The 13773-nt window shown below is 59.2% G+C and overlaps 1 protein-coding gene across 3 annotated transcripts in view; it reads right to left on the bottom strand.

Annotated features, from left to right (window-relative positions):
• The window catches only part of Ptprn2 (protein tyrosine phosphatase, receptor type N2), a 553794-nt gene that overhangs the window by 63117 nt on the left and 476904 nt on the right, over positions 1 to 13773 (bottom strand). For all 3 annotated transcript variants that reach the window (XM_023712770.1, XM_023712771.1, XM_023712772.1), the window contains exon 13: positions 8771 to 8965. In XM_023712770.1, coding sequence (XP_023568538.1) covers positions 8771 to 8965 — 195 coding nt within the window. The remainder of the gene's footprint in view (positions 1 to 8770; positions 8966 to 13773) is intronic.

The raw sequence follows: 13773 nt of genomic DNA, 5'->3' as shown, positions 1-13773 counted from the left end.
ACGACACAGAAGACCAAGAGATAAACCTTGGTCATTCTAAACAGATTAAAAGTCTCCTGATTCTTTTCTCATCCTTTTAAACTTCTCTGCTTGGCCATAATTAAATGCTCTCATTCCATTTGGATAATCAAAGTTTGAATGCTGATGGTTTAACACAGAAGCCAACGCTGGCCTTTATGAAGAAAGCTCATGCCTCCTGAGGCTTCAGGGAGGAGGAGAAGCCACCATCCTGCCACCACGAAAGGGAAGCGTGGCACAAGCTGTACTTCTGCTTGGTTTATAACTTGGATGGTAGGAAAGGATGCGGCAATATTTGGTTTACAACTTTTTATTAATATCAATCAATGTACTTTCTTTATTAAGTAAGAAGAGAAGAACTTGAGCCCACCCTCAGCCACAGTCTCTCCGACCCAGGAAATGTGCTTTATGCTGTGAGTTACCTAAAAATCCCATTAACGTGCAAAGCTCACAGGGGAGCCCCCTGGGGCTCCCGAGAGTTAACGGAAAGGCAGGGGACAGGGGATAAAGGACTCTCATGCAAATGCACTTCCAAGATGACCGCGGACACGGGCACGGGGAAGAAAGCAGCCTCCATGAGAGCCTCTGTCCCCTGGGCGCTGGGGCAGTGCGGCCGGCCGCCTGTGGGTCTGCTCACGCTGGCATCTGGGGACGCAGCGGCGCCGCCGCCTTCCAAGGCCTTTTCCTGAGCCACTGCGGGGTCTCTGCGTGCCACATCTCAGCAGAGCCGCTTGTGTCAGCGGCCGCCCGCCTACCTTCCCTGATGTGACTGCCGCCTTGAAGTTCAGGTGGCCAAAGCCTTCTTATAGGACACGGTCCTCTCAGAGGCCAGCACTTTCTATCACCACCCGCACGAGGAGGCCTGGAGGAGACATTTTTACTCTCTGGATGACGACAGTGGTTATAACAGGGAAGCCTGGGGAGGGGCGAGGGCAAGGAGGTTGCCTAGCAACACAGGCAGCAGCACCGGTCCCAGAGCAGCAGGTCTTTTCTGAGCAGCAGCCTTTTATGCTTTGTACCAGTGATGCATTTGTTACGATTTTCTGATGAAGTTTTTGGGAAGAATAAAGAATTCCAGTGAGTGCATTAAAGGTCAGTTAGACAGTGACATAAGCATGATTCTTTTTCTCCAGTAAGCAGATGGGAAACACTGGATTCTATAACATGTTATTAGAAAATATTTGCAGAAACTCTAGAAGTAGTCATTAAAAGTAGAACGTTTTGATTTTCACCTTCCTGAAACAAGCTCTGCACTCACGAGGACTACCAGGACTGAGGGGACACGGCGGCCCTGGGGACACGAGTCCAGCACGCCGAGGTGTCACCACCTGACCCTCCCCAGACCCTTAGGAGAGCAGGACGGCTGGGCCAGGAGGGCAGAAGCAGAGCCGGCTCAGGGCCCAGCCCCGTGGCCGCAAGCTGCCGAGGTCAGGCCTTGCGCAGGAGTGTGAAGAAGAGCACGGACGGGGAATGACAAGAGCACTGGCACCCCGGGGAGACAGAAGGGCTAAGCCCGCTGCACATGCTTCACCTTCCCTCAGCTCCATGCCAGCCACGCCACAGCCGCGCAGACCCCACCCTGTGCCTGTGTCCCGAGCCGTGCCGAAGCCCGCGTGTTACCAACTGTCACTGCCCTCCGCGGTTAGGCTGCTACCGCCAGGGGCCCACAGGGCACGCCTGGCATCAGTGTGTGGGTGCAGGTTTGCAAGGAGGGCTGCCCGACCTGAAGGCGAGTGTGGGAGCCAGGCCACCCGCAGGGTCTGCAATTACGGAGGATGCAGGCTGGCTCTCGGACGCCACTGCCCATGTGCTGAGAAATTAGAGGCAGCACAGCCCCTGCGGTGCAGCCCACAGTGCGTGCTCCCAGTGAGACAGAGAAGGGGTGATGCCACGGATGGCCTTTCCGGGGTCAGGCGGGTCCCCGGGTCTCCAGACAGAGGAGGCGAGAAAGCTGCTGGGGACGGGTAGCCAAGTGGCTGGCGGGGCACAGTGTTCACTGGACCTAAGCGGGGCCTCGTGTTCTACTGGGCTTGCGTCAGGACCCTGGCCCATCTGCACCGAGCTCCAAGGCGCAGACGAGGACCCTGGCCCAGCAATGCCAGAAGCTCCACTGGACTCCACGTGAGTGGCCCAGCCACTGGAGGAGCTGAGCAGGGGCCTGCCCCCAAGACGCCCGAGTGCCCGGCTCTGCAGGTGCACTCGCAAAGCCCTTACGAGAGTGCTCCCAGCACAGGGCCACAGAGAAGCCGAGTGCCACAGCCCAGGGGTGAGGGTGTTTGGCCAGACCACAGCCAGACCACGCATCACCAGGAGAAAGTCAGCTCAGCGGCCAAGGGCAGGACGAAGCCCTGGACGCCACAGACGCAGGGGTAGAAGCAATCCCATGGTCCGTAAGGACACAGGGAGAAAACCAATGACGTAGCGGAGCAGCGCAGCAGGCTGGCTTGAAAAAGAACAAAGAACCAACAGAAGTGAAAAACGCCCCTGACATCACAGTCACAGGGTGCATACGCAGAGCAGGTGCTGCTGAGGACGGGCACTGTAACTGGAAGGCAGGACTGCGGAAACGCCTCGGAACTCAGGATGCAGGGGCCGAGGGGGGCACGAAAGACCCAGAGATGCGGGCAGCGTGCCCAGCTCGCTTCCACTAGAGAGGGCACCAAAGGGGCAGATTTAAGTCACGAGTGGCTTAGGAGGCTCCAGAACTGAGAGGAGACAGGAATTCCAGCTTCAGGGCTCACACACAGCAAGTCTGGAGTGATAAGGAAAACAAAATGAGTCCATTCCGGGACAGAGCACGGAGGAGTTCCCAAGCTAGGCGGTGCCAAGCCACACGAGCGTGAGGAGCGCGGGGACTAGCATGACACCCAGGACCAGGGAGGGGGGCTACGGCTGTGCTGTGAGGCCGGAGATGCCAGCTTGCCCAGCACACAAGGGACAGCGCCACTCACCCGGGCACTAGAGAGAGCAGGGCCTCTCCCCAGCCTGTGCTGCCGGGACGCGCGGGCACGGGCATCACACATGGGCTCTGCTGTGGGCTGAGCTGCGTCTCCACGTGTCCACATCCCCTGGAGGCTGTGAAGGACATGACCTCATCTGCAGAGGCTCCCTAACAAGGGGACTGGCTTGCAGTGAGGCGGCCATCCTTAGAAGGGCTGGGTGTGTGCGTGCGGGCTGCAGGAAAGGCCACATGGGAACACAGTAAGGTCCCCGCAGTGGCCAGACAGCACACCTGAGCTGGCACACAGACCCTGGCCACATGCTTGCCCTCAGCTCCTCGTCTCACCGACATCCTGGGCAGCACCGCCGGAGCCACAGCCTTGCCCACAGGAGACGTATGTGCCCACCACGCCATGCTTCCTGCCCGTGGTCCTGCCGTGACTCTGGGTTTCCCTACCTTCCTGAAACTCAGCCCTGATGAACTGACACTGCTGCTGGAGGTGCCTGGGGCTGCCTGGCCTGTGGAGGGGAACAGCAGTCCTCAGAGTGGCAGGAGCAAGAGGGCTGAGTCAACATCTGTGCCGACCTGGGGTCAGTACCGACCCGGTGTACGCAGCGCTGTGTATTTTGGGGGGGCTGTGACACTGTTCTAGGGAGGAGGGGGGGTCCTAGAAGTGTGAGTGATGCAGGCTTATGCACAGCAGGAGAAAGTTGAACCTGCCTCTTCCCTTGAGGGCCGCAGGGGCCACTGCACCACACAGGTACAAGAGACCCAACAGGGCCTCCCTGGGGGAAGGTGACGTCCCTCACGAATACCACTGTCTACATCTGGCTGTGGGAAGCCGGGGCTCCCAGCATGCACTGGGAAAGGGGGCGCCAAGGAGCTGAGGCGCTGGCCTGCTCCACAGGGCTGGAGGAAGGCGAGGGAGGAAGGTATCTCGCTGCAGAGAGGACCCAGGGCTCTGTATCCACGACCACCGCTGACAGGATGGGAACCTTCTGGCTGCCCTAGGAATGCCTGGACCGAGGAAGTGGGGTGGTGGGGCCTGCTGGGGCTCCGCAAGGGACTCTGAGTTTCCAGATGCCTTCCTGTGAGCAGCAAGCCCGTGCTGCTGTACGGGGCAAACGGGCACAGCCAGCGGGCACTGTGTTGGAGGGGACGAAGAGCCCAAGGCCTCAGGGACTCAACTTTCAGGGGAGGAGCATGCTGCCACCCTGGGCTCCATCTCCCCGCGGTGCCTCACACCAGCCAGGGGGTTCTCTGTGGTGACCCGGAGGGCCTGAGCCCCACACCGGCTCCCGGTCTCCCTCTGCCCTCCGTTGTCTGTGCCGGCAGCGTCTCTCTGTGTGTTTCCTGCCAATGCTCTGGGCCTGTGGGCATCTGGCATAGCCTGGCCATGGCTCCTGTGGCATGGCTTCTTGGGGTGGTGTCTGCTGTGTGACATCACTGTGCCACATGCTGAGAGGGAAGGGAAGGCAGAGGCCACCCACTAGACACCAAGGCTGGCATCTCCCTGAGAAGTTCGCTCTGCACCATTTTTCTGAATTCAGTTCTGTGAGTCTAACGGAGAGGGTTTTAAATGAACTTCATTCTTTTACCAGTGGTGCTGGAGATGGAAGCCAGGGCTTCTGCCTGCTAGGGAGAGACAACACTGAGCCACACTCTAGCCCTTTTCATCATTTGGAGGCAGGGCTCACTAAGTTGCCCAAGTTAGGCGGGCGACCCTGCTGCCCCACCCTCCCAACACAGTCACGCACCGTGTCCAGCTCAGCTTGTTTTCCACATTTCCCTCTCCAGAGGCTCCCTGCTGGGGCTGGCTGTGAGGGACACGAGTGGGACACTGTGATGACTCACAGGCAATTAGCAAGCAGGACAGTTGCCATCCCCCCTTGGAGCCCCACGCATGGAAGCTCTGGCCTGAGAGCACAGCTAGGGGCCGGGGAGATGGCTCAACGGAATAAGCACTTCCCTGGCAAGTGCAAGGGCCTGTGTTCAATCCCTGGTTCCACAAAAAAAAAAAAAAAAAAAAAAAAGTTCTGAGAGCACAGCCACACTGGAATGACTTTTAGACAGTACACTGCTTATAAAAGACACAGTAGAATCTCTTAGAAAGGCACATCCCTTGCTTCTGTACAATACAGTGACAGTTTTTATAACAGCTCTAAAGTGACATTAGTGACGTCGCTTGCTTCCCAGAGCTCCTAAATGTGGCACTGCCGGGGAGCGTCCCTGGACAGAAGCCCGTGTCCCGGTGCGAGCAAGGGTTGTTGCTCCCCCCAGAGCCAACGCCCTCTCTGCGATGGCACTGGGTGCCGGACCCTCCTCCTGGCCAGGGTCCTGTTGGGGCTGGTGGCCCTCGCAGGGATGGCTTCCTGTGAATAGGGCCCCATCCCAAGCCGCACCCAGGAAAGTTGGGCTTTGTGCAAGGCGCTCTCACTGACAGAAGGGGCGCCGTGCAGGCCTGGGTCTGCGCCTGGCTTGCCGCGCTTCTCGGCACATTGTCCCTCCTCTGCTGCCACAACAGGGCACGCTGCTCTTCTCAACTACCAGCCGCCTCACGGCGCATGTGTGTAGGCACGTGCACACACACAGGTACACGCTTGCACGCACAGGCCTTCCATATCCACTCACTGCAAGGCGACACCTAGGCTGGTTCCCTCTGACCCCGCACTTGGAACATCGGCTTCTACAGGCCGGGGCGTGGGGTGGCGAGGGGGGCGGATTGGATCAGGGCGCACTATGGGAATGGGAACACCTCACCGGGTGTTACTGACAGGCACAACTAAGCCAGGTGGCCCAAACATCAGATGATTAAAGAGCACTGCTGGGGCAACGGAGGGCAAACGTGACAACAACTAAAATTACAGTCAGAGTCAGAATGGGTGGCGCTCACAGGGCCCAGCCCTGAGCTGAGGGCTCCGTGGGCAGCAGCTGCAGTCCAGGTTTGAGAGAGGCCCACCTTTCCAACCTGGTTCACAGAGGAGAAAATGTGGCAGAGCTGTCCTGGGACCCAAACTGCAAGCTCATGGGAACTTGGAGCCAGCTCTATGTCCCTTGTGAGCACAGAGCGCCAGGCTGGGGGGGGGGCATGCCGACTACCAGGCACCAGACAGGTTCATGGCCTGCAGGCCCTGCACCTCCCCAGCCCTCATTATGCGTGGCCTATTCTACTACAGGGACGCCGTGACGGGGGGATGGGTGCATGGCCTCCTCCTGGGATGCTCTTGTCCCCATGCCCTGAGGTCCCAGTGCTCCACAGCCTGTGCAGTCTCACCGTGTCACTAGGGAGACCCCTTCTCCGTGAGCGGCTCCCCACCCTAGCTCCTTCAGCATTGCCCCCTGGGGGAGGGGGCTCTGCCAGAGCTGTTTCCATGGTTTCCAGCACAGAAGCCAGTGTGTGGCAGAATGCAGACATCCTTGGTGGAGGGGTCTTCCTGCCTGCCATGGCCTGACCAGCCTGGAGGCCCAGCGTCCCAGGAAGGACTCTGCCAGCACTCCCCGGAGGCTGGAGAACAGCGTTCCCGGAAACTCAGGCACTCCTCCCAGCGCTGGGGTGCGCCCTGCCCTCACGGTGCATCGGGTATAAATAGGCTGCTGCTGTTCTTCAGATCTCTGCATCAACTTGCTGTGGTCCGCAGCTGCTTCTGGGGGGCAGCGCAGTGCAGCCGAGTGTCCGGAACACTTGGTCTTCAGCTTCACCTGGACACTGCATAATCCATAATCTGACAGTCCCTGAGCCCAGGCCACAAAGCTGGGCCAACTGTCGTTCACCGTCTGATAAATGTGGGCCATCCTTACCCAGGGCCAGGCTGAATGATCTCCACAGGATTAGCTTCTTGCAGCTGAGGTCAGACTCTCCAGCACACTCTGCACAGGTTTTCTCTGGGGTCACTTGGGGTCACTTTGGTCCACTCACCATGGCTATCAGCCCTCCCCTGAGGACAGAGGGTCACCCCACAGCCAAAGGGTGAGCCAGGCGGCCTTGCCTGCTGAAGGCACGAGCTAGGGTTAGGAGAGGTACAGACCAGGGTTCCCTGTGCTAGGAAGCGCCCAGAGGAGATCTGTGTGGGCTGAGCCCACCTGGAAGTTAGGCAAGGGCAGAGTCCCAGTGCGACCCAGCTGCCGCAGCTGCAGCGGCGTCCACACACCCTGCCTGTGTCCTGCAGCTGGGAAATGTGCCTGGCTGTGTCTCTTTCACACACAGCCCCAGGGGCAAGGAAGACAGCCTCCCTGAGTGCACAATCTGCACAGATGGAGTCCCCAGCGCTGATAAAGCTCATGGGCTGACACTGAGGGTTGGGGACAATGGCGCATCTGGGTGGGTGCTTGTGACAGGGTCTCAGGGAACTACCTGAGCTCCCAACAGCGCACCTCATCTTAGGCTGCTGAGACAGGTCTTCCTCATGGCTTGGGCATTTCAGTTGGAAATTAACTGATGTGCTCTGCTAGATTTACCGTCGCACACACCACCATCGGAGCCATCTACCTGTGAAAAGCACAGTGCTCCCGTGCTCCATGTGCCCTCGAGATGTCACCAGCCCTGCTTGGTGTCTGTGGCGCTGGCAGCACGCGCTCACCAGCAGGGTCAGCCGCGGCAGATTCCCTCTGAGAGCCACCTTCCAGGCTTGGCTCCCTCGAAATCTCTGAAAAGTCCCACCTGGGGAATGTGAGTGCTGTTCATGAAGAGACAGTTCTGTCCACAGCAGCGACCACAGGCACAGAGTGACAGGGACACAGCTTGCCACATGAACGCAGAGCCACCTCAGCCCTTGATTCAGCGTCTCCCCCGCGGCGTGGAGGTGCTGGGGTCCACGGCAGGGTCCAACGTGGCATGATGGCCAGGGCAAGGTCAGGCCGCTGTCAGGGAGCAGTGAGGCCTCTCTACCCCTTCGCTTGCCTTGGATCACCTTGGAGCCCACCTCCACGTGCTTCGGTCTCCTCTACTGTCCCCTCAGATGGCTCTGGGCTGGACCGTCCATGGGCGCCTTGGCCAATGAGGCCTGAGCTTCTCCAGCAGCTTTGGGTTTCACCTCCCAGCTCCCCCTCAGAACTTTTTAGTAAAAAAAAAAAAAGCACTTTTGGCTTTTCAGGGTCCAACTGCAGCAGCCCGTGTCACTATTAGGGAATTAGGTGAAGATGGTCCCCAAAACTTGTGCTGAGTACTAACACCTCCAGGGGCCTGGCCTCACTCACAGCTGTGGGCACCTCCAGCCGCACTCACAGCAGCTGCTGCAGCTGGGCGAGGATGTGGGCCCGGCTTTGCCTGTGGAGAGTGCCACCCAGCAAGAACATCACCATGCCAGACAGCATCCTGGCTTTCCTGGTGCCTACAAGGCGTGATGGGGGTAGAGCGATGAACGCCTCGCAGGAAAACCTGCACATCCACCATGCAGCAAGCACCACTGCCCTGTGTGCAGTCACTGTGGACAGCTGGGGAGGGGTGTGCCTGTGGAAGAGCCCCGCCGAGGCTCCTGGGGCTCCCCCAGCTTGCCTCAACAACAGCGCACAGTGTGACATATTTACCCAGTGGGCTGGGAGCTAAGGGCGAAGAACGCACCTGCCATGGCTCAGTTGGGGCCGCGGGAGTGGCGCACACAGTAGGCGCTCATCAGCACCTGCCCACTGCTGAGAGCAAGGCAGCGGCGAGCACCCGACAGCCCGCATGTGCCAGGTGTGAGCGACTTTCCTGGAGCCATGAGGGCAGTGGCTGCAGGATCTCAAAGGGGACACTGCTGCCCAGGGAAGCAGGACAGCAGAGGACAGGGGTCAGTGTGAGACAGATTACTTCATGTGCTGCAGGTATGGCCTTACCAGGATCATGTGGCCAGTGGAGATGTCCATGTTGGACTGCACGGGCTCCTCAGACCAGGATGAAGTGCTGCTCCGTGCGGAGGGGCTGGGCATGGGGCCGTCGCTGAACTGGGAGGAGACGCTGCTGATACGGGAGGCGTGTGCACCCTCAGGTCGGTCAGGCGGGCGCACGGCCATGCGCTGGCGGCACAGCTCCTGCAAGACAGTGACAGGCATCAGGGGCAGGCAGCCCCAGGACTCTCAGATCAAGGCCTGGCCCCTTTGTACCCTGCTAAGAACCACAGTTCAAACACACTGAAGGCCGCCGAGCGGCCCAGGGTGGTCTCGATGCAGCAGGTCCTGTGCACCACGTCGCAGGTGTCCCCAACCTCAAGTAGGGATGAGGTGGACTTGTCCACACAGGGCAGGCTCTGAGCACAATTGCCCATGGGGTACACACACACAGGTGTGGACCCACACTTGTGCACACTCCTCAGGCTGTGCTTCAGCCTCCTGCGCAGCACGGGCAGGCTGAGTTAGGGATCCCTTACTCAGGAGAGCCCCAGCCATGGGGTGAGGCAGTTCCCGTGTGCGGGGAACAGAGGGCAGCCTGTTCAGATGCGGGGCCTGGCAGCGCCACGCCTGCTGCTGCCGACGGTGTCCTTGGGGGTTGGCGGGAAGCTGCTGCCTCTCTGGCTGAGGAAGCAGCACTGGAAGGCTCCAGGATGACCACCAGAGAGCAGGCTCAGCTGGCTGTGGGGAGACAGCCAGCCCCAGCCCTGTGGGCCCGACAGGCACAGCCCGCCCAGCCCCAGCCCCGGCACAGAGCAAGGATCATCACAGCGTTACAGATACAAGGACAGTGACCTAAAATGGAAAGGCCGCGCGGGACAAAGGGAGCGGAAAGGAAGGAGCAAGCCATGGCGTACCTCTGCCTCCTCCTGCTGCGGCTTCCATGCTTGCTGGGTGATAAGAGCCTTTGACAGAGAATTTATTTAAAAAAAAACTTATATTCTGATGCTAATGCCCATGTGCCAAAGCTGTGAGAGAATTCTGATGCTTCTGACTCTGTATACAACCCAGGTGCAAGCAGGTTCACCTGCCTCATACCTGTACCACAGAGTAACTGGACAGGGTGAGGACATGGGGATGTGGGGCTGCCCAACCTCCGTGGCTGCATGCACTGTACCTAGAGGCGTGAGTTGGACCAAGGCCCAGAGCAGCCCCTGCACAAGGGAGGAGGGCCGAGGCGGTCTCCCTGGAAGGAGGAAGGACGAGGTGAGCGGTCTGGGACTCCTCCATGGAGGGTGGAAGGGGCGCAGCAGTGTGTCCATCTGTGGTCACACCCACAGCTGGCACTGTGAACCCGGTAGGGAGGGAAGCCCTGCCTAGCGCTGCATCTGCTTGCCACGGATGCTGTAGGTGAACTTGGTGAGTCACTGGGTCTCTAAGCCTGGTCTCTTCACTTTGGAGCTAGATTCAGCACAGCTGCAAGGATCAGAAGTCCAATGCTTGCCACGGTGCCTGCTGCAGAGGAAACTCCAGAGCCAGCCAGCGGCCCACGTGGCACCAGTGCAACGAGCCCCAGGAGCATAAAAACTAAGCCAGAAAGAGACAGCAGGGCCGGGCGGACTCAAGGTCATCTCAGGGGTGTCGGGCCGCCTGGGGTGCCGGGGGCTGTGCCTTACACTGCCGTGCGTGGGGCTGTGGGCCTGTGGCCCTGTGGGTGGCACAGCCTGGAGTGGCTCTGGAGCCTTGGGGCGCAGGGCACAGCTCCCTGAGGACTGACTACAGTTTCCCCAGCAGCCCTTGGGTTGCACGCTCTTCAGAGGCCGCAAGGCTGCACAGATCTGGGGCTTCATTTGGGTGTGCTGTCCCTGTGCAAGGGGTATCTGGCCATACCCACATGGGTTTTTGTTGGTTTTAAAAGGGAAAGGAGAAGCCGAGGGGAAGACCCCAGGAAAGTGCCCACAAGAGCGAGGACCCACACAGCACTAGCGGGGAGATGTACAGCCTAGTTGAGGAGCCCCAGCAGCAGACTCCGGGGGCTGTGTCCATGTGGGATGCTACCCCACAGGCTCAAGGGCATCTTCTGGGGGGCAGGTCTTACACTCACCGTGCCAGGTCTTTGTCACTCTGGGAAGGTAGGGCTGAGGCAGGGCCCAGGCACCCCTCAGGCCCTGCTCTCCTCCCCATGAGCTCAGCAGCCTGAATGGTAGACAAGATGGCCACAGAACATGGCCTCTGGGAGGGTGGCACTGCCCAAAGCCACCTGAGACTGGATGCTTAGGCCATCCATGATGACAAGGAGCCCTCAGCCTGCACACCTGCCTCTGAACCCTAGCCCTGGCGTCCTGGTCGTGTGGTCTGGGCAAGCTGCCCACCCGCTCTGGGCCTGTTATTTCACCTGTGGGAAGATGGTTCCAGGCCAGGCAGAGTGTGACAGTGGCCGCCTGTGGGCTCCCGCTGTGAGTCCCCGCTGACTCCAGCAGCTGCTGCTGCAAGATGAAGGCTCAGCAGCCAACCATTGCCAAGTGAGCTGGCGGTGGGCACAGCCAGGTCCCTGCCAGCCACGTTGTCTCTTGGGATCCGCACAGCTCCTGCAGTGGGCCAGGTGGGCAGCCCAGCTCCAGGCAGGTGTGGGCCTCTTCCCATGATGCTGCACACCTGGCACTCACGGGGCCACCACAGGGAGCCGAGCATGACTGTGGCCTCTGCCCATCCCAGTGCCTTCTCCTTGGTGCCGAAGAGTGGCCAGAGTGTGAAATCGGCTCCAGATGGTGAGGGCGCGCTCTGCTCAGTCTGACCTCACCGTTGGTACCTCACCACCTGACCTCACTGCCAGGGTCTGAGGTGCTTGGGAGAGGCCCACTTGGCCCAGGGCATCCGGCTCTGGCCTCTGCTGTGTCAGGAGGAAAACAGATGCCACTGGTGTCAAGCTCGTGGAGAAAGACGGCCGACAAGATGAAGAGGTGATGTGTTGGCAGTCACCACTGCCCTCGCTGGCCATGCGTGTAGCGCCTCGCTCTTCGCATCTTCAAAAGCAATCCCCCAACACACAGTGAAACCGTCACTGGGAAAAAGGACGGCCCGGGTCAGACCCAGGATACGCACGAGGCAGTAGTGTGACACTGTGGCTCAGGGCCAGCACCTCATGGCCGGGTGGCTGGCTGGAGCCCCTGCTCTCCCACTCATAGTGGGGATGCTGGATGGGCCCCCAAGTGACATGGCTTCCTCAGCCTTATGAGCTGTGAAGTGGGTCAACGTGCCTGGGTCCGGCAAGAACTGCTGTCCCCCCTCGGCCAGCAGGGTCTGAAACACTCATAGCTTCCCTGAAGCTGACCTCCAGTGGCGAGTCGTGACCTTGGGTCTTTTCCTTCCACCCTTGGCAGCCACCAGGTCAGATGTGCTGAGCTGTCCCGCCACGCCAGGTCCCAGGGCCGCAGTACACCTGGTGCGACTCCTGACCACTCACCAAGGAGACTCCATCTCCATTCCCAGGGCAGTCAGAGTGACTGGGGCTTTGAGGAGAGTGGTTCTCCCACAGTCCTCCTCATGTAAATGCTCCGCTTCTCAACCGTCATAGGCGGCATGGGCCACGCTGCAGAACATCCACACAGCACACTGTCTGCCAAGCAAGGCAGGGTGAAGAGGACCTGATCCGGGGGCCGCACTCTCCGCCAGGAACTAGGAGAGGCTGATCGCTGATGGCCTGGTGCAGCCTCCACGGCGACATCCAGGGTGCATGAACTCAGGGCCACTGAGCCCCCAGCACCCCGCATCAGAACACAGGGCCAGCGTGGGCCGGGAAGCCACACGCCTTCCACCAAATCCCCAGGGCCCACTAATGCCAATTGAGCAAGCACAGCCATGCGTCCATGCTGGGCACCACAGCCACCACTCTCTGTGTGACTGCCTGCCTCTGCTGCACGCTGAGCCCAGCCCCGGAGGCTCTGCTGTGCCCCTGGCGTATTTTAGACTGCTTTATAGCGCAATTTGCAAAATAAGTTGAATAAGATTCTGGGGGCAGAAATTCATCCCTCCACACAATAATGCAAATGTCTCATTTCTCAACTCTGCATCTGATGGGGGAAAATTACAGAGAGCAGGACCACGCCGAAGAAAAGACCTGTCATTCTCCAATTCTGCCAAAAGAAAGACCAAGACTACAAAGCCCTGAGCAACGCTCTCCGCACCTTTCGAGGAACAATTGGAACAAAGCCGCATGCTGCCTGAGTGTGCACACAAAGGGCGCCTGGAATTTTTAGGGTTATTTGTGGAGCATAATTAGGAGTAACAGGACAAAACTAAGGAACAAACACACAAAGCCACGGAGGAGAAAATGGTTCATTAGGGTGTGCTGGGCGGGATAAAGGCCAATTGCTTCCCGGCTAGATGAAACACGGGTGTGTGTGTGTGTGTGTGTGTGTGTGTGTGTGTGTGTATGTGTGACACAGCGCACCCCACCCCCACCCTGGGGCCCCTCTCCACAGCGTGGTCTGCTTGCCACGCAGATGGCTGCGTGAAGGTCCTCCACGGCTTGTGGGCTGCAGTGCACGTGACGCAGGGATGCTTGCGTCACAGAAAGTCAGACTGTAATAGCACACGAGGGCGGGTGGGCAGGACCCTGGAACAGCGGGAGCTGAGCTATTTATGGGGAACTTGATCACGGAAGGAAAGGTGGTTTTTATTTTAATTTTTGTTTTGCTTTTTTGGGCAGCTATTACTGCTGTAATAAGAAAAAAAAAAGATCCCTTTAAAACATGCAGTTGGGCATGCATTGTCAGTGAGGTGAAGTGTGGTGGTTGGCAATGTGGATGGGAGGGCAAGGCAGAGGCGCCTTCCCGTGGTGGGAGAGGCTCCGTGAGCAGCCATGCTTCCCATTCATAATAGCTCCATTCAAGGGGCTTCGTGGCACCATAAGTCCCACGTGACAGGGACGGTGCTGCTGTGAGATCCGGCCAGTGAGGCTGCTGTGTGCGGAGCTCCGGCACGATGGCATCTGCTTCCTGTGCGTGATCCTT

This window comes from Octodon degus, unplaced genomic scaffold, assembly GCF_000260255.1.
Source record: "Octodon degus isolate 3935 unplaced genomic scaffold, OctDeg1.0 scaffold00027, whole genome shotgun sequence".
Lineage (NCBI taxonomy): Eukaryota > Metazoa > Chordata > Mammalia > Rodentia > Octodontidae > Octodon > Octodon degus.
The sequence above is the reverse complement of the archived record's forward strand: the minus strand, read 5'-3'. Positions and strand labels throughout refer to the sequence as shown.